Source organism: Cheilinus undulatus, linkage group 1 (assembly GCF_018320785.1).
Source record: "Cheilinus undulatus linkage group 1, ASM1832078v1, whole genome shotgun sequence".
Classification (NCBI taxonomy): Eukaryota; Metazoa; Chordata; class Actinopteri; order Labriformes; family Labridae; genus Cheilinus; species Cheilinus undulatus.
This window is the reverse complement of record NC_054865.1, coordinates 20,268,317-20,292,978: the sequence shown is the minus strand read 5'-3', so window position 1 is coordinate 20,292,978 and position 24,662 is coordinate 20,268,317. Positions and strand designations below refer to the sequence as shown.

The following is a 24,662-nucleotide window of genomic DNA, read 5'->3' as shown; positions in this document are numbered from 1 at the left end:
TTCTTTCTTAATTGAAAAACGTGGAACTCCAAAGCATGGACACGCTCCCCTGACGAATTACACCTGTTCATTAAGCTAACATCGGTGCAGACTGACGGAGCCCTTGGTTGGCCTCGGGGACCACAGAAAGACCGGAAGTGTCCACAGGAAGTAGGGGAAACCAGGTAACGCAGTTGTTGCCGTGGCAACAGTGCTTGTCTCAGAGGAAGTTTCACTTTGAGATAAATGACGTTAGAATTCACTAAAGTTGGCTCAAAAAACAGCATACTGTAGCAAATAAGAGTGTGTATATGTTTTTACACGTTGTATGTACCGCTTCTCGACGTCTGCTTCGGTGCTAGCCGTTGGTCTTACACTTTTAACTGAGCAGTTTTTTGTTAGCTAAACCATGGATCCGGACCAGTCTGAGAGCAACATGATGGGGACTCAGAAACACAGCAACGATGTCAGCGATAGACATGCGTTTCTTACTCCGATGGTAAACAAACTCTTTATTTTACTTTGTAGTTCATAATCGCTAACATATATTTAGGCCTCAAACTTATACAAATTACCAGCTGCTATTAATTCTAGTTACTTAGACCAGCCTGTCTCAACAGGTGCCTACTAGCATTATCCGGGGTGCCTTCAAAATGTTTAAAATTAACAAAAAATATTCAGAATGTTCACATCATAGATATAATCAAAATGGTCTCATATGCCCTATTTCCAGAGGTGGACAGTAATTACATCTCATATTACTGTAATTGAGTAGATTTTTTGTCTTCTTGTACTTTCAATAGTACATTTTAAACTCAGTAATTTTGTTTCTACTTTAGTGAGTTTTAACCAGAGCAACAGAGCCAGACCACATAGCCAAAACAGCATGACTTCACTGAAAAACCTGGTTGGCGATCTTTATTCTCATGTCGTTATTGCCAGTAAGGAAAGACCATAGAGCTGGGAAACTAATCGAAAATTAGTTGAAACTGACATTCAGAGCCTCTAACCGACAGACCTGCTGTGTCAATTATTTCATTTTTTTCCCTTGTAATTCTCTCTCTACTAATGTACCACCCCCTTAAAAACAAACTACTGGCTGTGTGGTCACGTGATAGGTAGCCAGGTGTTGCAAGGCAAGCAGCCTACTTCAATTAATGAGTTCATTAAAAAATGCCTATTCCCGTCAATACAGCAATTGACATTGTATCTGCAACATAAGTCAGAATAATTGCAGTTACATTTTTTTCAAAATGGTTCAGACCTAGTTTTCATCATAACTGCTGCGAGGCTGTAAGTTATACAGATCAGTAAATCTACTATGATCAAGGTAGATAAATTAAGATGTAATTAATACTGATTAAAAACACCACTTCTATGCCATCCTAACATACAGGCCCAGCCTACAGGAAAAAACAGTTTCTGTTTATTCTGTCTAACATTGTGTTGGTTATAATATTATATGATTTATTGTTCGTATTTGATGAAAAATACCTAAGATGTGGAACTTAAAAACGATTGCATGCCAAATCACTAATGCAATATTGGAAAACAAAAACACAGATTATTTTCCAAGATCTTTCTGCCCTAGTATCTACTCAATACTTAAAATAAAATTTTAATAAAATACCTTTACTACTTTTAATACTTTCACGAGTAGATTTACAGACCAGTACTTAAGAGCTTTAAAAAAACAGTTAAAGACTCTTAAAATCAATTCTGAAACAAACGCGCAGCCAATGCAGAGACCTTAAAGTCAGTGTAATGTGTGCTCACTTTCTGGTCTTTGTCAGCATTCATGCAGTTGAGTTTTTGAGCAGCTGAAGCTGTGAAATAGGCTACTATTTTTAGATACATCAGAAAGAAGAGTGTTACAGTAATCAATTCTACAGGTTATAAAAGCATGAATTAATGTCTCTGCATTGACTTAAATGAGATACGGTCACACTCGGGCTATGTTCTTTAAATGATAAATTGTTTTTTGTGTGATATTGCAGATATGCTGCATATTTCAAAATTCACCTCTGAATCGAATGAACACCTAAATTTTTAGCTTGCTGACATGGATTAAAGGATAATGCTTGGAGTTTGCTGAGCAGTTTCTCTCTCCAGTCCCCTGTACCAGTCACTAAAACCTAAATTTTGTCCTGGTTAAGCTAAAAAAATTCTCTGCCATCTTTGATTTAATATCTCAATACAGTTTAAAAGGGCAGTAGTGGGCCTGTGTCATCAGGAGGCAGGGCAACATAAAACTGAGTGACATCAGCATAGCTGTGAAAATTTATGCCGTGCCTCCTGATGACATTTCCCAAAGGTGCCTTGAAGGCAGAAAAAAATGTTTGAGAGAAACTGAATTAGTCTATCTTACATGTGTAAATGCTAGAGTAAGGTGTGTTTCTCTCATTTAATTTTAATGTATGTTTAATGTTAAGATTAATCACAATATGATCAACAATTTGTGCAGTATGCTATTTTTATTGTGAATAAATTCTTTATTGGTCAAGTTAAAAGTTATCTGAACCTTGTGTTATCAAACATTTACCTTTTTACTGACCCGTTATTTCCTTTTCAGTCCATGACAAGTTACTTCTTTGTGGTTAAGTTCATGTGATAATCTTCCATCTACCTATTCAAATGGGAAGTCAGTTACCTTGAGTTTAAGACAGTGGAAAGATCAACAATGACACAAGAACAGTTTTAAATGCAAAATAGTGGAATTTAAAAATACGGTATGAAGAGTGTACTTAATCACAGAAATCCTGAGATTAATCATGATTAAAAATTGAAGTCTTTTGGCAGCCTTAATTCTTTTGAATTTTTCTGTTCTCTAAAACGTTTTTGTAGGTCAACAGCTGCAAATTACACTTCACAACTTTCAAGCCATTCATGCCAGAAAGAGAAAAGATGAAGGTAAGTATCCAGGACATAAATAGTTTATGAGATCTGTTGTTTAAACCCTACAATGCCTACTCCAGAACTGACCATTTTATTATTTCAAAGCTTGACTCTCAAGATCTTAAAGAAATAAACATTAACGCCACCCAAACAGGCAATCATTCTGATCCAGGTAAGCCCAAGCTAGTTAACTAGTTCACTCATTCAGCCTCTCAGTCACCCATCATTGTGTTGTGTATTCATGAATGGCAAGAGAATGTAAACATTTTTGTCTTTTTACAATAATACTCTTACTGTGCCATACCCTTTCTAGAAAACTTGTCATATGCAAGGAATCAGAGAGGACTTGTCCAGACTTCTCCTATGATACCACTTCCCTGTGAGTCAACAAATTCCTCCGCACACAATCCACTGCCACTAGTGGGTGGTATTAAAAGTGGTTTAAATGCATATTCCTTTGCTGCAGTAGAACCAAGGCACAGAGTAAAGAGACCAGCACACAGTGCCAGAGCCAATTATTGCCGGAATGCTTTAAACTTTCCCAAGCCATCAGGTAAATATGGAAACTTGACATTTAAATTACCATGAAACTGGGAAATCAAGTTAATAGCAATGCATATTATGTGAAGTGTTTACTATTGTGTTATTTTTCAATGCTAGGTGGCTTTGAGAGATGCAAATACAATGCAGTCACTGCTTACACTCAGCTGCCTTGCAACCGTTTTGAATCCGGTTTTCAAAGAGTTGACTTAGACAGGTAACCCTGGTGTCTTTGTGTTTTAAACAGATTACAAGAATTGTATAAGTTATTAAATTCTGGTTGTAGGATTAAGTGAACCCACTAGTATTTTCTTAAGGCTTTCAGTTCAAATGCAGGTGCTTCAGGTTGCCACTAGGGAGCAGCAAAGTCCCTAAACACAACACTCCCCTTTCCTCTAAGGATTTTGCTGACTAAGAGCTATTTCAACAGTAACAGAGCAGAAATAAGTACATCCACTTGTACAATGCCTGACTAGTAATTTGTATAGCTAGATTACATGGGCTAAGGTGAAATACAGTTGTTATGTCATGAAAATTGAGTGCTCAGATATAGTCATCCTTATGTCTATGTCATGCTTAATGTGGTTCTAATGTTCCAGGTGCTGTCTTGAGAAGTGTCCACAGCTGGACAACATGGATGATATACAGTTTATCAACCTTCAGCATAATCTAATCACAACTATCCAGCATTTTTCACAGCTGCAAAAGCTAGTGTTCCTTAACTTGTATGATAATCATATCACTGAAATGACTGGCATTGAAGCTCTGAGCTCACTGAGGATCCTGATGCTTGGGAAAAACAGGTTAGTAATTAATCTTTTACAAGAATCTACAAGCAAACAAACACAAGAAGAAAAGCCTGAAAAGCCTTTCTTGTCAAGATTATATGTTGGAGTTCATATTTGTGGCAGTGGTTAACATTTTGAGATATATTTAAGGGTGAAATGATGAATTATTTCACTTAAACTTACAAGGTAATTTGCCATGTCCAGAGGTTGTTGATTTCATGAACTAGCTGCTATAAAGTAAGCTAATCAGAGATTAACGTTTTCAGCGGATGTCCAATGTCATTATTAAAACATTCATTTTGGTTCCCTTTACTCTTGAAATGTCAGCATGAAGAAGATTAAAGTCTCAAATCTCTAAAGATTCCCAGACAATCTGGCACTTTTGTCACTTCCTATAAAACACAATAATTCTCTTCTTTGACCAGCTTCTTGGGTTATGTGTGTTTCTTCAGTTCTAAGTCCCTGTAAAGTTAAATCCAAACTTTGAGTCTTCAGACACTAGATATGTTGGAATCAGGTTTCTGTAAACATGTGAAACCGCTAAGATCTATGTGTGGCTGAATTTTGGATTGAGACAGTTGGAAAGTTTTCACCTCTTTCCTGGCTTGGTTTTATTTGTGCAGGGCAAATATCTGAGCCTATGACATCACCGGTGTAGATGGGGAATTACCTCGCCCGGAATTAACGCTGCAACAATATAAAGTCCTCGAGCAGCTCAGCTCAGTACAGTCTGTTGTTGGCTGATGTCACTACCTTTATTGAAAGTAAACAGCTAGCTACATTTGTTTATTGTGAGGTAAATTTCCCAAATCTGTCAGCTAAAGTGGCCTACAGGTCATTAAAAGTATCATAACAGAGATTTGTGCCAGAAAACAGTAAATTTAATCCCCAACTTCTGTCTCTGCTCTGGCACAGAGACAGACAGCTGAGCTCTGATCACAAGTGTTTTGAAAATCTTAGAGGATTATATTTCTCGTGAGTGGGCGTGGCTTCAGCTCATTCACCTGACATGTCCACATCATCTTAAAGCAGATTTTCTGCCTCATTTTTCCTGAATTTGAAGCCTAATTTTATCAACTTGGAGATTTTTTTTTGGCTGAAATTTGGCCTGGTGGTTCATAACACAGTGACCCTTCATACAGCAAACTTAAAATAAGGTTGTTTTTTCCTTTTATCACTTTAGAGGGACTTTAATTCTATAGATGTAGGTTTTAATTGCTTTTCTTAGTGCTGATAAAAAGTATATATTTTTTTTAGTCATAATTTAACTATGGTAGAGCTTAACATAAGCCATTGTATACTGCTCAGTTTCATGAAGTGTGTCTCTCCATTTTTAATGTCCTTGTATAGGCTACTGTATAGTAATTGAACATCTATGTTATAGGTTATATATTCTATTTGATCTCTTGTCTTCCCTAGAATACTTAGGATATGCAGTCTGGAGAGCCTGTTCAAGCTCAACATCTTGGATTTGCATGACAATAAGGTACTTTTTTTCCTTTCCTCTCCTCCCACTTAGAGCAAGTGTGTGTTTAGTCTGGTGCCTTCAGGTGCCAACACTGTTACCAGAGATCACAGTCTTAAGCTTTAAGTTCAGTAGAAGATGGTTGTCTCTCAGACCTCCCCAAACTTTTTCTATCGAATGGTCTGCTACATGAGATTCAGTTCCCTTAATACCAGAGTCAATCAAACATGACAGCAGGAGGCCAGGCATGAAATTGCATGGTTGATCCATCGGCCCATAAAATGAAGTTTACACATTATGACTAGAATGCCCACTTGATGGCGTTTTATGTATTTAGTGTCTCAAACAGATTAGGAATAAATAGTTCATATCTGACATTGTTTCCTTGTTCAGTATTGCAGGTTTTTTGTTGTCATAAATATTACTGGTGATACAATCTTCCTTTACCCTACCTTATTCAGTTTTTAGTTGCTAAAATTCATCAATTGTTTTGGTTCCCACTACTGTTGGAGAGCGAGGAATAGAAAAAACATTAGAACCCACAAGCTTTTGTCATGGGTTTACTCCCACATCCATTTCCTTAGTGACCCTAGAATAATTTATTCAACAGGCACAACTGTGTCTATGTTTTAAGCACTGGACATTGTTTTGAGCATTAGCACATAATGCTGTTTTACAATTATTTGGGGTTTAAAACCATTATTTTGGCTGTTAGTTCAGCCTCCACAGGAAAGTGGTGGCTCTCTGATATTTAAAGCCTGAGAAAACAAATGATGTAAGAAACACTAGTGAGGATTTGAACAGCTTCTGGAAAAGGAAGATAAAATAGAGAGGCTTCCCCTGGTCGAATTAGTGTTTTGCCAGCATGCCGCCCACACCTCTCCTTAGAGAGCGACTCCAGAGCCCAGCTTAGACTCCCTTCCTCTCTGATGTTGGCTGCACTTTGCATGAGAAGGCATCCAAATTACTATTCAATGAATTCTACAGCATTATGTTCTTTTTTCCTTGCAGGATAGACTATGTTCCTTCAAACTCTGTCCACTTGTCATGTGTCCTAACTACTTTTCTTCTGTTAATTTAAAAAGATGTAAGAATAATGTGATGACTGAAAGTGAATTTATTTTGTGCTGTCTGTGTTTTTAGTGCAAACACATTGCATTGAGAGGAAGGCATTTTGTTGGCAGGCTAAGAGATTGAAGTGGATGATGAATCCATTATTCCAACCAAAAACACAGCTTTTCATTCACCTCCTGTTTAATACGCCTCAAAAACGATTGAGTCACATTTATTCAATGTTTCCCACTCCCACTAGAGTGATGACTGCCCAAATGTAATGTGAACCCCTGCACTATGATAATTCAAGAATTAAGTGAGTGAAGTCAGTGAGGAAATTATGAAGAAGATGCATTTATTATAATGATGAAGGCCATAGTGATTCTGGTGTGTTTCTATATGAACTTTTAGAAGTATCTAAGCATTTACTCAGATAGCCTGTTCAGCCAGAAAACCCTTGTTGATAATTTGTGTCCTTTCTAACAACAAAGACTGTATTTTTAAATCAACTCAAGATGTTTGGTGTTGATCAGAAGATCATGTTTTTGTTTTAGTAGGCTGTTACAGTGAGTATCAATAGGTATGGTATGACAGGGTTAAGGTCAGACACGTTCCCGGTGCATGTTGGCCTCTGCCAGGACTGTCCCTTGTCATCAGTTTTGTTTGTAATTTTCATGGACAGGATCTTAAGGTGAAGCCAGAGGGAGAGGGCTGTTTGTTGTATCTCATAACTGTTTGCAGATGATGTGGTTCTATTGGCTTCCTCAGCTGGGAACCTCCAGCAGGCATTGGGGTGGTTTTCAGCTGAGTGTGAAGCAGCTGTCATGAAAATAAGCACCTCCAGGTCTGAGGCCATGGTTCTCTGCTGGAAAAAGTTGGATTGCTCCCTCTGGGTCGGAAGTGAGTCTCTGCCTCAAGTGACAGAGTACGAGTGTTTCAGTGTCTTTTTCACTAGTAAGGGTGGAATGGCAACTGCAGTGTTGCAGTTGTGGTGAAGAGGAAGCTTAGCCAGATGGTCCATCTATGTTCCAGCCCTCACCTATGTTCATGAACTCTGGGTAATGACCTCAAGAATGAGATGGGTATATAAGCGGTTGAAATGAGATTCCTCAGGAGAGTGCCTGGGTTCAGCCTTAGAGATAGGATGAGGAACTCGGACATCCAGAAGGACCTCAAAGTAGAACTGCTGCTCCTTTGTGCTGAAAGGAGCCAGTTAAGGTGGTTCGGGCTTCTGGTCAAGATGCCTCTTGCCTTCCAGGCAACTGAGAGGAGACCCTGGGGGAGACCCGGAAGTCACTGGAGGGATATCTCATCTGGCCTAGAATTGCCTTGGAATCCCTCAGAAAGAGCTAGGAAATGTTGCTGGAGAAAGCGATGTCTTGGTTGATTCACATCACCTGTTGCTACAGTGACCTGACCTTAGATAGGAGGAAAATGGAAGATGGCAGTATTATACAGTAATCTTTCTGTACAATTGAAACTTAAACTTGCTCATCTCATGCAGACTGCCATGAAGGTGGTAGGGAGGACTGAAAAACCTCTCCCTGTAGTCCATTATCTGATCTGTCTTTCATCCTCAACTCTAAGTATGAACATTCCTTGTGGTAGTCGATACAAGGTCCCCAAATTTAAACTGAATTCGTTTAAAAACTTCTTTGTTCTCACCATGATGAAAATTTTGAAAAGTGCTTCTTTAGGCTGAATGGATTGTGTAGTAGATTGACTGGTCCAGGGTGTAACCCCTCTCACTTAATGACAGCTGGGATAGGCTCCAGCCACCCCTCGACCCCAACGGGATAAGTGATACAAAGCGGTATAGAAAATGGATGGATGGATGGATGGATTGTGTAGTAATGTCGTGTTTTCCTCTTGTCCTATAATTTACCTTTTTATATTTGTTCCTTTTTTATCATTTCCTCATTGTGATCTATTGGTATTGTTTTTACTACTTCTTTGCATATCTTCTGTAATATGGGCATGTGCAGTTAATGCTGTTTATGTTTTAATTGGTCTGTGTTTCTGACTAGTATGTGCTAGCCTATGTAATATTAGATTTTCTGTTTGCATGTGTATTGTTCTTGCTTACTGCACTATTTTAATACTGTGGAGGCAGCTGTATGTATGCCGCACTTAGACTCCAAGACAAATTTTCCCAAGGGGACTATGAAGTGTATCATATCATATACTTAAGTTGAGCTATGGTTACAGCTCAATTAGGCCATTTAACTTGACTACTGCCATTGTCCCAGAATGCATGTGTAAAAATCAATTTATTGATTGGCGAATGTCCACTTCTGTTATGGTACATGATGATATGTTGTCTTTCAGCTATAGACCCATCTTCCTGTTAACCATGCCAGTAAGTTAGCAACAAGTTGCTGTCAAGATAGCAAGCGGTAAACTGTGTGTATGTCGAATGGTGAAACATAGAAAGATTTTAAAGCTCTATATACGTATTTCATGCTTACTTTAAAGTTTACTTTTGGCACAAAAGCAAGGTGGGTTATCCCTCTAGCTTTTAGTGATATCCAAGCCAGACAAGCAGCCTCTGCTATGGATATCTGACTATGGTTAGTCTTGTCTGACTGTGGTGTATACATGCATGAGTAGGTCTAGCAGGAAGGCTCGCATTTCTCCAATCTATTGACTATTGAAATCTGGTACCAACATAGTACCAGTATCAACACATCCGATACCAACTGAACTGAATTACAAGACATGAGATACATTATGTGAAGAAGTTGCACCTCTTTCTTTTACTTAAGTGTTCCATCAGCATCTAATTTCTGAAGCGTTTACAACACAGAGACAGCGTTTATTCAGCTGTCGACTTTTAAAACACTTTTTTTCTCTTAAAAGTAATGATTCTGGCAATGTTCAGGAAGAAGTATCTATTTAGCACTGGTATCAGAAAAAACCCAAACAATACCCAACCCTACTCCCATTCTATATTTAACCAATATGTTTGGATGTAGTTTCCTTTCCAGCTCGCTGAAACTTTTCAAAAGGAGACTTTGTCTTTGGGAGAGTGCAGTCAATCTTGGTCTCAAATATCAAGTATTGGAGTTACAATGTGACCTGACATTTGATGTGAATACTCACAGAGGACAGTGAAGAATGCCCTACAGCGCCTGTAAAACAAAGCCAAAGCACTGCTGAGTAAGAGGGCTTGGTTCATCTCCTCCATTGTGGAAGGAATGATTTTTATTAATTGTGATTACATCTGTCATGGTTGATAAGTACAGTTCACAGGGGGAAAGTGAAGCTGGGACAGAGACTCTCACTTGGAGTAGGCTTTAGGCTTTGCTGTCATAATGAAAAAAAAACCCAAGGTTATCTGTGTTTGTGCCCTTCTCTCTGATAATTTAAGGCCATTAAGTTTAAGATGATTGCTGCATAGTTTAAAGGAGGCATGCTGGAACCTGAAGTTACTATCTCCTCTACTTGGCTTGTTCCGCTTCACCATTGCTTCCAGCTCCCAAGACAATAATGGGTGCCTGTTATGTCTTTGAAGGAGTATTTATTTTTTCACGTTTCAAGTTTTCTGTTTATGTTGGACAAGACTAATTAACACTGCAAACATTTTTGACTGCTCACATCCTTCTCCTAGTTGCATTGACAGTGCCTATAAAAATATCCATCCTCTTGGATGTTTTACCCTTTCATTAATTTAATTTCAATATAATTTGGCTTTTTTACAATAAAGTTTTACAAAAACTTCTTAGCTGTCAAAGTGGAAACAGATGTCTACAAAGAAATGTAAATTAGATAAAAATGTGAAATGTAAAATAAGTGACTGCATAAATATTCACCCTGTTCAAGTCAGTATTAAGAAGATGAACCTTTGGCTGCAATCACAGCACTGAGTCTGTGTGGATAGATCTCAATCAGGCTTACACTTCTGGACACTGCAATTAAACTCCATTATTCTTTGCTAAATTGCTCAAACTCTGTCAGGTTGCATGGGGATCATGTGTTAAAAGTCCTTTTCAAGTCCAAATTCTCTAGTTTTCTTTAAACAATTTCTGTGTAGCTTTCGCTGTATGCTTCAGGTCACTGTCTGGATGGAAAATCAGTCATCTTCCAAGTCGTAGTTGCCTTGCAGACTGATAAAGATTGTCCTCCAGGATTTTGCTGTATTTTGCCACATTCATTTTACCCTCTACCTTTACAAGCATTCCAGGGTTGGCTACCAAGGAGCATGCCCACAGCATGATGCTGCCACCACCGTGTCTCACAGTGGGGATGGTGTGTTTTTGGTGATGTGCATTGTTTGGTGTCTTCCAAATATAATGTCTTGTCTGATGGCCAGAATGCACCATTTTGGTCTCATCAGACCAAAGAACTCACCCACTTGACCATGGAGTCTCTCCCATGTCTTCTGGTGAACTCTAGTCTAGATTTAATCTGAGTTTTCACCAATATTGGCATACTCTTTGACACTCATTCATTAAGACTGGTGAAGAACCAGCAACAGTTGTTGTATGCAGTGTCTCTCCCATCTCAGCTGCTGAGGCTTGTAACCCCTTCAGAGTAGTCATAGTGTCTTGGTGGCCTCTCTCACTAGTCTCCTTGCACAGTCACTCAGTTTGTGAGGACAGCCTGATCTAGACAGATTTACACATGTGACATATTCCCTCCACTTCTTGATGATGGATTTAACTGAACTCTGGGGATTGGAAATTTTTTTATATCCATCCACTGGCTTCTACTTTTCTGAGTTACTACGAGTGTTCTTTTATCTTCATGATTTAATGGTAGCCGAGGATACTGATTAACCAATTACTGGATCTTCCAGACACAGGTTTCTTTACACTACAATCCCTTGAGACTCATTCACTCAGGTGATGCTCTTTTCACTAATTGTGAGACTACTAGCACCATTTGGTTGCAGCCTGATGTTTAATAAGGTCAGTCACTTTAAAGGGGTGAATATTTATGCACCCACTTATTTTACAGTACATATTTTCGTTTAATTTACATTTCTTTGTAGAAATCTGTTTTCATTTTGACATTATAATATTTTTTATTTTTCTGTCAAAAAAGTCAAATTTATATTGACCATGATTGATTTATAAAATCTATCAAAGGGTAAAACATCCAAGGGGATGAATATTTTTTATAGGTACTGTCATGTAATGAAATCAAACTTGTTCACCTTATTTATGGTGTGTGACCCAAAACCTTGAAAATATTTAAATAAGGCATCATAAAATCATCCCAAAGTGGGTATAGATACTGGACTTGTGCTAAGAGTATGATGTACTGACACCTGCAGGGATGCCTGAGTCTGGGCCTGATGACTTTTGAGATGGCAGTGCGTGTTTTTTGTGTGTTATTTTTATTGAGAATGATTTTTTTTTCAAATCCCCTGCCTGCTTTATATTCACACATTTTCTCTTTTGACATTATAATAATTGTGTGTTGAATATGGCTTATTTCAAAGTGTTTGAATGCAGCATGATGATATAACAGTGTGTTGCATACAAGCTTTGTGCAGAAGGAGTTCCGGGTGGATGCACTTAGTTACGGATTTTCTTCGACATTGCATCCACCAGAAAATGCACACATATTGCTGTACACTTGGGACACTAGACTCAGCACTCATGATGCTTTTTTGTGGATATATCCATTTTCTGTGTTGTAATTGCTAACATAATACTAAAATTCATGTTTATGCCCTTCCTCCTTCTCTCCCCACATCTAGTCCCTGAGGCAGAGGTAAAAATAAAACAATATATGTAGTAAAGCTGCATTCATCATTGCATAGAAAATATTCATGTTAGAATTTAACATATATGTAAATTTGTGCTGAACATCACCTCATTAGAAAATGCTTAATTTTAGAGCAAGTCTGTTGTGCAGCAGATAAGACCTGTCAGTGCTTACCAGGGGGCATTTGTTCCCAAGCAGGATGCTTATGTTAGTGAGTTATAAGACAGCAACACCCGATATGGAGAGATAAGGCATTAAAGTGCATACAACCCTTCAAGTGATTTTGATAACAGGGGTTTGTTCTCATTGCACTGACCCCTAAGACAAACCAGTTTGTTTAGTTTTTCAGCTCTAACTATTCACATCCTCCTGAAACAGATAAGGTCTTAAGAGAAGATTGCTTACAATCTTACTGAGAGAACCACTGAGAAAAATCTAATCTTCTCTAGCTTGATGTACAATGCGTCATTGTTCCATATTCTGTAGGTTGGTGGATATGTGTCTTTCCATTTAAGAAGTAGGTGTATCTTTCCAAAGAGAGGTAAAATTCATAATACCACCAAGATACAGGGGTATTTCAGTTCTGGATGAGGCTCTTGACGTTAGTCAGTGAAATTTTAAAAAGATATGACATTTTGTCTGTGTCAATCTAAAAGGGAAGCCCATATACTTTCATGATGTATTAGTGGGTTCTTATCATTCTATTGGTACAGAAGCCACATTCCTTTAACTTTAAGTTCCTATGATCATTAAGTTCAGTACTGTGACAGAATCTCTGACCCCCTGCTACCCTTTGAACCCTATCCTCCATGTACAGTGTGCACTCTAGGGGGCAAACACATCAGTCTCAGGGTAACAGCCACCAGGAATTCTTCTGAAGTATTTTAAGAGTAATAATAACAGGGGCCCCATAAGTATCCACTCCCAGAGAGAGCAAGGGGGGCAATCGGGTATCATTTAACCTTTTAGAGACCCTTAACTATTTGTTTGTTGAATGATTCTCTGTTGTGTGTGTGTGTATGTACAGTGCATTCAGAAAGTATTCAGACCCCCTTCTTTTTTTTCAATTTTGTTATGTTCCAGCCAAATGCTACAGCTGAAAAAAAAAAAATATTCTCATTGATTTACAGTCAACACCCCATAATGACAAAGTGAAAACAGATTTTTAACATTTTTTTGAAAATTAATTAAAAAACTGATCTATCACTCTGACATAAGTGTTCAGACCCTTTGCAACAACACTGAAAATTTAGCTCAGGTACCTCTCATTTCACTGGATCTTTGCTGCGCTGTTTCTACACCTTGATTGGAGTCCACCTGTGGTAAATTGAACTGATTGGACATGATTTAGAAAGGCACACTAAGACCTCCTAGCTAAAAAAACATATCAGGGCAACAAACAATCCATGAGGTCAAAGGAGCTGCCTGCAGACCTCAGAGACAGGATTATTGCATGACACAGATCTGGGAAGGCTACCAAAGATGTTCTGCTGCATTGAAGGTTCCCAAGAGTAAAGTGCCCTAAATGATACACAAATTGAAGAAGTTTTACACAACCACATCTCTTCCAAGAGCTCGTCAGCCGGCCAAACTGAGCAATCCAGGAAGAAGAGCATTAGTGAGAGAGGTGAACCAAAGCCTGATGGTCACTCTGACTAAGCTCCAGAGATCCTGTGTGGAGATGGGACAAAGATCCAGAAGGACAACCATCACTGCAGCCATGCACTGATCTGGGCTTTATGACAGAGAAGCTAGATGGAAACCTCTCCTCAGTGCAAAACACATGAAAACCTGTTTGGAGTTTGCAAAGAAACCCAAATGAAAAGCAGGATCCAGAGAAAGATCCAGATTTCAGCAAAGATCCAAAGAAATGAGAGGAGCCTGAGCTAAATTTCAAGAGTTTGGGCAAAGGGTTGCAATACTTATGTAAAGATGACAATTTTGTTTTTTTGTTTATGGTGAATTAGCAAACATTTTTGAATTCTGTTTTCAGTTTGTCATAAAAGGGTACTGAGTGTACATTAATGAGAATAAAAAGATACTTTTTCTACTGAAGCATCAGGCTGCAACATTACAGAATTTAAGAAAGTAATGGGGGCCTGAGTACTTTTTGAATGCACTGTATGTTTGTACTAGGGATGCACAAATGCATCCATATAACATCAGCCAACCGACCTTTTGAGAAACATGAGCCACCTGCAAAGAATGTGGACATGATGTATTGATATCAGTAGCAGATTGGTGTCTGTTGCATCACATCAGATGATGCTGGCATTTGGTACATGCAGGTTTTGATTGAGAAAATTTTGTGGGATTATTGTGTGAGTCTTACACCAGAAGAAGTGATGGAAAATCATCCTGTTGGTATCAGCTATTGACTCAGTTGTTATTTTAAACATTTATCTAGACAGCAGCCCTGATTTTTACGGTTGGTGCTTCTCTATTCTTTATTTATTTATTAATTCATTCATTTTTTCACATGGTCATCCAATAACATTTGTGCTGAAACATTTAACCATGATCAAGTCCCAGATTTACTGCTCTCAGTGTTTGTGACAAGATGCTGATTTGCTTCAGCTGTTCACTGGAGGCTTGAAATAAATTTAGAAATACAGAAAAAAAGAAGACAAAGGAGAGAGAAAAAATACAGAGAGAATCTAGTTACTTTATAGATTCTAGACAGATAAAATACAGGTACAATACAAAAGAAGGCTATGCAAGTGGACTACAGACATGAAAGCGTCTGTTTTGTGTGAATGATAATGATTCTTTTTTAATGCCTTTGTAAAAGTTACAAAATCGTGTTGAATTTTCAGCTCAGTGGGTTGACCCAGAGGAAGCCAATGCCAAAGAGGTAGAGGGCATTAATGTGACAATTATCATTCACTGAAGCCTGTGTGTTGACTCGGCTAGAATCTTGATGTTGTGTAACAAAATCACCAATTAGAGAAGGGGCCAGACTGACAAACATTTGAAAATTCATTTTAGATCGCAGCCAATGAAGTCTCCAAAGCTGACGATAAAATCATATGATTAGTTATTTAAGTTGTTTGTGAGGCTTGGAACCAGGAGGTAATGCAGTGTGATAGATGTGAATTAATCATAGCTGTGTTTAATGAACCTCTGTCCCTGTGCTTTCATTCAGATCTCCAGAATAGAAAATGTGTCTCACCTAAGCGAGCTGCAAGTGTTGAATCTGGCAGGAAACAACATCTCCAGAGCTGAAAACCTTCGAGGTCTGAACAGTTTGACTGAACTCAACCTACGACACAACTGCATCTCTGTTGTGGTAAGTGGCCTCTATTCCATCTATCTTAAAGCTCCTTCTTCACTTTATGCTCACTTTTCTGCTTCACATAAAGGAAATAACCGACTGTCTACAGGGAAAACTTCCTCTAGTGACAAAGTTTTAGTCTTTTCCCTTTGTGGGGCTTTTATTTTCTTAAATTCAAGAAGAACTAATAAATCGTTGCAGGTAGAGAGAAAGAGACCACCTACAGTTGTAATCACAACTTGAGGCCTGCACTATCTGGACCTGGATTACAAACACTGCAGCTGCATTACAGTGGTTTCTGCTTCAGTGATACATTCTTCATGTGATGAAAAACTATAAAGGGTCATTTACTCTGGCAATCGTTCCCTGAGAAGGATAGAAAAGGTTGTTTTGTGCTCTATCTCTCATCTTCATGCCATTCCTTTGGACCAGGTCCCGACAGTTTTCTCTCTTATGGGATCACATTTAACAGTTTTTACCATCACACAGATTCAGTGTCTGAAAGATATTCTGTGGTGAAATATGTCTCGAGGGGGAGGTAGCTCATTATACAAAACCTCTCACCAACTCTGTGTTGTCTTGGATATTCCAAACACGCAAATTCACTCCACTCAGTTTCTATACTTTTTATCTGATAAACACAACAGCACATGCCAAAACAGGCCCCTTCATTTGTATGTAAATCCCTAAAGCCCTTTCCTGCTTCTTGGGGTAGAAAATACAGAATCCAACATTGTTTGGTATTGAAAAGCCCTCTTCCTGTCACTCAGCATGTCCTCTGCCTGCAAATTCTGATCCTGAACCCTTTCCAGTTGTAATTATCGGATGTTGTGTTTTATTTGATATGCCGGAGAGGAAAAATGCTACCCCTCAGCAGATTCTGCAGTCTCTGTCATTAGTGGTGTTTGCCGCCAAGTGCTTTTATAAGACTCAGAGTAAATAACCATCCTCAAGGTGTCCAGGTTTTCCCTTCTATTCAAAGTATAGAGAGTGAAAGTCTGACTGGAAAAAGCAACCTGTGGGGCTCCTATAATAAGTGAGTTTAAGACTTAGAAAAAACATCCTATATATTTTTCTGCAGTATAAACTACATGTGCATACTTTATCTTTGGGTGAATGTTTTGAGAAATGCTAATCGTAGGTGTCACATGTTTGGACATGTAAAGTCTAAGTATTGAGGTTGGGCTTCCAGTTGAATGTATTTTGGTGTCCTATTTTATTTGATAGTTTTGTTGCAGTAGATTCCAGCAGCCTATTTGCAAAAGCTAAATGCTGTTATCCACATTTTCTCTTAATTCAAGAAATACACACATGGACAAAAGTGTGGGTACCCTTCTGTTAAAGAAAGAAAAACCCCAAATGGCCAACTGAAATGTTTAAACTGAAAATCAGACATTGATTTTGAATTCTGGTTCAACAGAGTCATTTAAAAAACAAACCAATGAAACTGGCCTGGGCTAAAATGATGGCACCCCTAGAAAAGATGTTAAATGATTTGTCCATAGGGAACAGGTGTGGCCTGTTATTAGCATCAAAGGTGTCTTCAAACTTGTAATCAGTCAGTCTGACTATTTAAAGGGTGGAAAGTAGTCACTGTGCTGTTTGGTATCATGGTGTGTACCACACTGAACATGGGTCACAGAAAGCTAAGGAGACAGTTGTACCAGGAGATTAGAAAGAAAATTATAGACAAGCATGTTAAAGGTAAAGGCTATAAGACCATCTTCAAGCAGCTTGATGTTCCTGTGACTACAGTTTCAATTATTCAGAAGTTTAAAGTCTGAAGAGATGGATAATATGAATGGTAAAGAGCCCAGAACAACTTCCAAAGAGTTTAGAGGGAGAAGCTAGACTCCAAGGTCAAGGTACATCACTGTCAGAATACACCATCCATCGGTGTTTGAACCAAAGTGGACTTAATGGAAGATGACCTAGGAAGACTCCACTGTTGAAAGCAAATCATAAAAAAATCCATTCTGGAATTTGCCAAAATGCATGTTGACAAGCCACAAAGCTTCTGGGAGAATGTCCTTTGGACAGATGAGACACAACTGGAACTTTTGTCAAGTCACATCAGCTCTATGTTCACAGACGCAAAAATGAAGCATACAAAGAAAAGAAACATGGAGGAGGCTCGCTTATGTTCTGGGGCTGCTTTGCTGCTTCTGGCACAAGGTGCTTTGAATCTGTGCAGGCTACAATAAAATCTCAAGACTATCAAGGCGTTCTGGAGCCAAATGTGCTGCCCGCTGTCAAAAAGCTTGGTTTCAGTCACAGGTCATGGGTCGTCCAACAGGATAATGACCGAAAACATAGAGCTAAAACACCCAAGAATGGCTAAGAACAAAACACTGGACTATTCTGAAGTGGCCTTCTTTGAGCCCTGATCTAAATCCTATTTAACATCTGTGGAGGGAGCTGAAACATGCAGTCTGAAGAAAGGCACCCTTCAAACCTGAGAAAGCTGGAGCAGTTTGCTCATGAGGGCTGGGCCAAAATACCTGTGGACAGGTGCAGAAGTCTTACTTAGAGTTACAGAAATCGCTTGATTGCAGTGATTGCCTCAAAAGTTTGTGCAACAATGTTAAAGGTACCATCATTTTTGTCCAGGCCAGTTTCATTAGTTTGTTTTTAAAAATGATTCTGCTGAATCAATTCAAAAGCAATGTATGATTTTTATTTGTTAATTTTCAGTGCATTTTGATTAATTATTACTTTTGTCAGTTTCAAGTTATTTCAGTGACCATTGTGGGTTTTTCTTTCTTTAACAGAAGGGTACCAACAATTAAGTCCATGTGTGTATATTCAACTTAAATCAGCTATGTTTTGATAAAATGACAGCTTGTTAATGCTGACAACAATAGTTACTAATTATTATAACTATGCCAAATATGTCATGTCACTAAACCTTTTGTTTACACTTGCTTTCATGGTCTTTCCATTGAGAAGTCCTATGGCAGCAAGTGATGCGTTTTATATTTTGGCAGCAGGAGCACAGATTTGTTTGGAGGAGCTTTAAATTCAACAAAAGCACTGATAAAACAGACAAAGCAAAGAGGGATCACTCAGAGGCAGCCAGGCTTTTTGGATTAGCCAGGCTTTCTCCAATGGGATTTTCTTCTTGTGGGGTCAGTAGTGAGCCATGTTGTTCTTTGCCAGCGTTGTGTGTTGGGGTCATAAATTCAACACGTCTCGTGAACTCATAATTTGCCCTCTGGCAACATTATACTACTTCTGACCTTTTATGAGCATTAAAAATCTGCAACTGAGCAGATCTTAAAGAAAAACTTTGATCCTACCTATTGATAAGTGATGCCTCTGTGAGTACAGTGCTAAAACAACACAGCAGTAAGCACTTACAGTCTCAATGTATCCACCCACTTAATAAACTGCATCTGCAAGTTTGGCACACAATACCTGAGTCCAGATGTGTGCCAGCTAGGCTTTCCATTCAAGCTTCAGCTATTCAAAGACTAACCGCAAAACACCCTCAGCTTCTTATTTTTGACACCCCTCAGCATCCACATGAACCTGTGTGTTTTTTTGGGCAGCTTTCATGCTATTTTGTGCTGTGTTTTTGCATGCAACACAGATAGCTATGATGAGAGGCAGTTCTGTTTTTGTTTGTGTGTGGAGAAATGTCAGAGCTCAGCATGAGTGTGAACAAAATAAGACATGCAAACTGTCAGCAAAGGAAGGGTGGAGCAGGACAAAGAGGTGAAAACACAGCCACACAGACACAGATAGAGACAGAGGAATGCACACATACACAGAGCACCAAAGCTATAACTGGCCTCACAACAAATCCAGTCAGCTCATTGGTTCTGATCAATCGGGTTTTTTAGAAAAAGATCTCACATTGGTTGACGATTGTTATGCAGCACATCAGCTCAGTGATGACATCATTGTGTCTGAGACTGGGCTGCTATATTTAGTCTCAGACAGTGTGCAGTGGCTGCAGCTTCACCAGCATCCATAGACAGAGGCTGTGGGAATGTGTAGGTGGGTCAGATTAAGCTAGCACTGGTTAGCATGACTTGCAATTTTTTTCCAAAGATATAAAAAGAACTCACACCTGCTCATCTTTATTGCTGAGATGCACAGTAAAAAGCAACAGAAATCCCTACACATTCTTCATCTAAATGAAAATAATGTGTTCATTTAGTATGTCCCAGATGCTGCTGTCGTTTAGAATGATCTCCCCTTTACATCAGAAAAGAGAGCCTGTCCTCTTGCCAAGGACAGGAAGCAGCACAGTTATCAGAGTGTCTGAGAGACAATAGGCACCCATGCATAGATACAAATGTAAGGCATGTTAATCAATCAAAACACATGAAATAACAAGTAAAGCAGCAAATGTTTATCAAAATTGACTCTAGTCATAAGTAGTCAGAACACGCATCCAAATAGAGCACCTCATTAGTCTGGTTTTACATGGAATACATTCCATGTAAAATGAGCAGCAAACTTATAATTAGAACAAAACACCATGCAGGTGAGGCAGAAGCCCAGAAGGTGTATCAAGATAACTCTCCCCTGATACAACAGTATTATTCTAGGCAGCAATGCAGGTCAGTTAAAAATAGAAACTATAGTAGAGCTTTGTATCCAAATGACATGAAGCATTTCAGTCAGATCTAGATCTTTAATATTTTTGTCAAATTAATGACCTCTTTTATTGCCTTTTTGAATAATGATAATGTAGATGCTGATTGTAGATAAATTGTTAGTTGGTCCAAAGAGATGGCCCTCTGTATTTAATGTGTATTTAGTAGGGGAAGTCCGATGATTAGGAAGGTGAAAGTCCTCCATTCTTAGTCCTTAGTGCTTTATTCTATATTGTATAAGACGAATGAACCTCTGTGGAAGAGATCTTTATCCCTAGCTCAGTTCTTACCTTACACATACAGCAAAAAAAGACCCCAAGACTTAACACTATAAGTTCCAGTACTTTTCAGTTTTAGGTAGGTCAAAAGGTACAAAGGAAGAACAGCTTTGTAAGATCAGAATATGCCAGTCTTTAAATCTACGTGTAGACAAAGAAGACCATCCAACACATCCGTACAACAGAAAATGGTGAGTGAGGGCTTTAAATCTAGTGATTAACCTCAAAGATAGATGATGCAGTGTCCACAACATGTAGGCATTGATTAAAGGCATTCATCACCACAGTCCAGGAAAGACATAAAAGTGGCAGCAATTATTTGCCTTTAGATTCAAAACAAAGAAAATGTTTTTGATAAAAAAAGATTCCTTAGACAGCAAGGGCTAAATTTGTTGGGAGGGCTAGGGTTTATTATGTGTCCTTTTTTTCCCATTACACATTTGTATGGCAGTGGGCAGTTTGGGGCGGAGTGTCTCAGTTTTTAATGCTGCAAACCTGCAGATTTTATATGTCAATGCTAATGCTGACAAGCTTTCACATCCTACACTCAGTTGTTACCACTAGGTTACAGTAACAAGAGTAATGCATTAATAAACTTAATGGAATAAAACTGGATTGTTGTCAATATTTTGTTAAAGACTGGATGAATTATCCCACTCAACAGCTTCAAATCATTCTCGGATATTTTTGCTGCCTGGTTGAATCAACTGGTAAGAGATAATATCCCATTCATGCTTTATGTGATTTAACTTGTTTTATTCTATTCAGGGGTGGAAATGGTACTCAAGTAAAAGTACAGTTACTCTAGTTAAACCTACTTAAGTAACAGTGAAATTACAGATTTTAAAATGTACTCACAAAACAAGTACCCCCCCAAAACAGCTTCTCAGTTACAGTGTTTTGAGTAAATGTAATTAGTTATTTTCCACCCCTGTATCGATCTGTCCTATATTTATGGCACTTGTGAAACAATCTAGCACCATTTTGATAAGGTGAAGATAAGGTTAAAGTTACATGTAATAAATTTTTAAATTCAATACATTTGACATTTATAAAGCGACATGCAAAACCTTTAAATCATGCAGAGGGTGACTGGATGAACTTTCTGTCCATCACATTCATTACGGGCGGATTAGAACAGAAAAACACATGACTTAAGTGTGCACTGCCCCAAGGGGTTACTAGGAGCCAATATTGTTGTTTACTATCAGTGGAGCTAGTTGATGAATTATATTCTTGCTTAAGCTGGTCAAGAGTAGAACAAAAAAAAAAACATCCTTTCCCCTTAGTAAAGCTTTCATTGTTGTTCTTTACTCCTCTTTCAATAAAAAAAGGTCCAGTTCTGATTAAACTGCCGCTATAGCTACAGCAATGCTAATTTTGTCACTGGCCACCATTGTTTACGGGCTTGCAGTACAACTAGACCACGCATGTAGCTGCCCCCTCTTTATGCTCAAATGATGCTGATTGGTCTGGCCATTCTCTTACCAGGAAAAGTGTTTCCACTTCGAATTGTAAAAGATGGCGCTGCCTATTGACAGACATTGAATCCGGCCAGTCCATCTGCTCTTTGCAAGGTTAGGTGGGGCCATTTAGGTTGATGTCCAAAGAGTAGAGTAAGTAGTTTCCCCCTCCCCTCCATTTTCTCCCTCTGCCAACCAAAGGGCTCTCCTTTAAATAATGGGAAAATGTCATCTTTTCCATTTCAGATTTCTGGTACTATTTCCATCCGTCCCTGGGGTTTGGGGACCATATTTACTCTAATTCCTTGTAATTATGTCTGCAAGCAGTAAGAACAAATAATAGTCTTTTTTTTTTTAATAGATAATTTTCTTTCTTTGAACCAAGATGCAGGACCTTCATATAATTTATTATTCCATAACCCAAAGTGAGTCTAATCTAGACTAGATACTATGTTGGACCTCTTATATGTTTTGCTAACAATTGTGTTAGCTGTTGTTGTAACCCATAAGTCACTGTTAGGTTTTAAAATGACTACAAATGGAGAGCATTAGAACTGTGCCTGTGGCCAAAGAAAGTATAGGCAAAAATACATTGTTAAAAGTAAATGGACACTCATTGTCTTCTAGCTGGCTGTATGAGTCCAGTGACACTGATGCAATATGATAAAAGTAATTCAAACTGTGTCTTGAAGTTCAGTTCAAATATTCAATTATTTCATTGTATTAATTTCATGGATTGAGCATCAAATAGTACCTTACACCTCCAAATTGAAAAGGCTCTATGTAGCATCACAGCTGATGTTGTTTACTGTACTACTGTTAACAGTTTGGCTGTGGGAATAGATGAAAGAAGAATGAGTAAGTGTATGCTATATTTATCTGCTTGTGTGGATGGGGTGTGTGGGACTGTTCAGACTCTGTGCTGCAGTTTTTGTACTTGTTCATCGCAGAGGAGCTAGCATAGCCTTAGTGCTAGTCTGATCTCTCCTTTGAATGGAAACTGGCAACAATCTTGTAGGAGGCTGTGAGGCGGTGGCTGCAACATGGGCGGACGCTGACGCAGCTCATTCAGACTGCTGCTGGGAGTGTCCTCTTTGCTTTCGGCATGAAAAGCACTGGCCATCTGTACACACACTAACACGTAGCACAGAACTTGATTTGTACACACGCTGCCATCTGATTAGCTGAAGTCACTGTTGGTTGTGATACTGCTTACGTCCCTGTGTGTCATCATCATTTTGCCAGCTGCTGCTCCTCACCCCTCTCTCTCACTAAACTCCTCACTGATTTAATGCTCATCCTGATGAAGACAATACCACAATCCTTGTCAGTTTCCATTGAAGTCCCCCTGGCTTTTGTTCTTCCTTGAAGAGGTAGAGTAGCTAGCTGCTCACAGCGAGTGCCTGGATGTATATGTGTTTGAGTTTGCTTCCTGCAGCATGGAATCTCTGCATTAGCGCAGCACACACTCTCTCCCCTCCCCCTTTCCTCCTCATGCTTCTCTCGCTCTCTCTTTCTCTCTCCTGCCCCTCCTCTCCATGTGCAGACAAGGCAGCATGCTCTATATGTGTGTGCGTGTGCATGCGCAGGGTGGATGGGGATGCTGTATGCTGAGGCTGAGAGCTGCAAGGTGACTGAGGGAATGGAGAGAGATATGGTGCTCTGACGGCAGTGACGATGCAGTGCCCTCTTCCCGAGCACCTTCTCTTCCTCACATCCCTCCGTCTCTCTGCTTCCCTCTTTCTCTTTCCAGACCGAGTTGGACCGCCTGCCCTGCTTGCAGCGCCTCTTTCTCGGCTGCAACAACATCACCAGGTAAGAGCTCATACCGCTTAACTCCCTCCTCCCCACAGGGCAGGGACAAGGATAGTGGCAGGACATCTCCATGTCCAATTCCTAGGCTCTTGGTATGGGTCTGGCTCACAAGCTGCAACTAGAAGACACACAAACAAGCACAGCCATAGACAGACTAAAGCACACACACATAGATTTGCTGTGGTGGGCATGTTCCAGAAAGGAACAACCAGGATGTGTCATTCATTGAAGTAATTAGCATGATGTTACCTAAGAGCTGGGTGTGCCAGTAAATTAAAGCCATTCCCAGAACAGAGATAAAAGCTTCCTTCCATGTAAATTAACACCGGGTTAGTAGGTTGATTAGATAGGGAGCAGCATTTCTAGGTGAAAGTGTATATTTTCCTGCTTGGTGCAAATGTCGACCAGCTTTACTCACTTTTCCTGGTATCTGTTGTCAGCTTTCCTTTGCTTCTCCCTCTCTGAGTCAGCAATGAGGATTTCATAGAGCTAGCTAGTGGAAGCAGCATGTTCTTCTCTCTGAATAAGGCTGCTTTACAAATGCTTTGTTTTTGCCCAGAGGAGGGGCCTGTATGTGGGATACAGGGTGGGCCTGGGTTCATTAGCCTGCTTTACAGTCACCTTGTGATGTGATAGATCTGACCTGACATCTCAAGCCAGCTCTGTTGTTCTAGTGTCTTTGTGATTCAGTGGCTGACACACTATCACACAGAATGCTTAAGAAGTATTCCGAAAGAAGTGATCGGTTCTTTTTCTCATGCTTACCACTTAATTATACATAACAGAGTTT

General features: G+C 39.2%; 1 protein-coding gene across 1 annotated transcript in view; it reads left to right on the top strand.

Moving 5' to 3' along the window:
• Positions 1–388: 388 nt before the first annotated feature.
• LOC121511853 (leucine-rich repeat-containing protein 49) overlaps positions 389–24,662 on the top strand; it is a 55,804-nt gene continuing 31,530 nt past the window's right edge. The window contains exons 1-10 of the mRNA XM_041790688.1: positions 389–478; positions 2,824–2,889; positions 2,980–3,046; positions 3,188–3,253; positions 3,341–3,427; positions 3,535–3,631; positions 4,014–4,217; positions 5,622–5,688; positions 15,581–15,724; positions 23,811–23,872. Coding sequence (XP_041646622.1) covers positions 389–478; positions 2,824–2,889; positions 2,980–3,046; positions 3,188–3,253; positions 3,341–3,427; positions 3,535–3,631; positions 4,014–4,217; positions 5,622–5,688; positions 15,581–15,724; positions 23,811–23,872 — 950 coding nt within the window. The remainder of the gene's footprint in view (positions 479–2,823; positions 2,890–2,979; positions 3,047–3,187; positions 3,254–3,340; positions 3,428–3,534; positions 3,632–4,013; positions 4,218–5,621; positions 5,689–15,580; positions 15,725–23,810; positions 23,873–24,662) is intronic.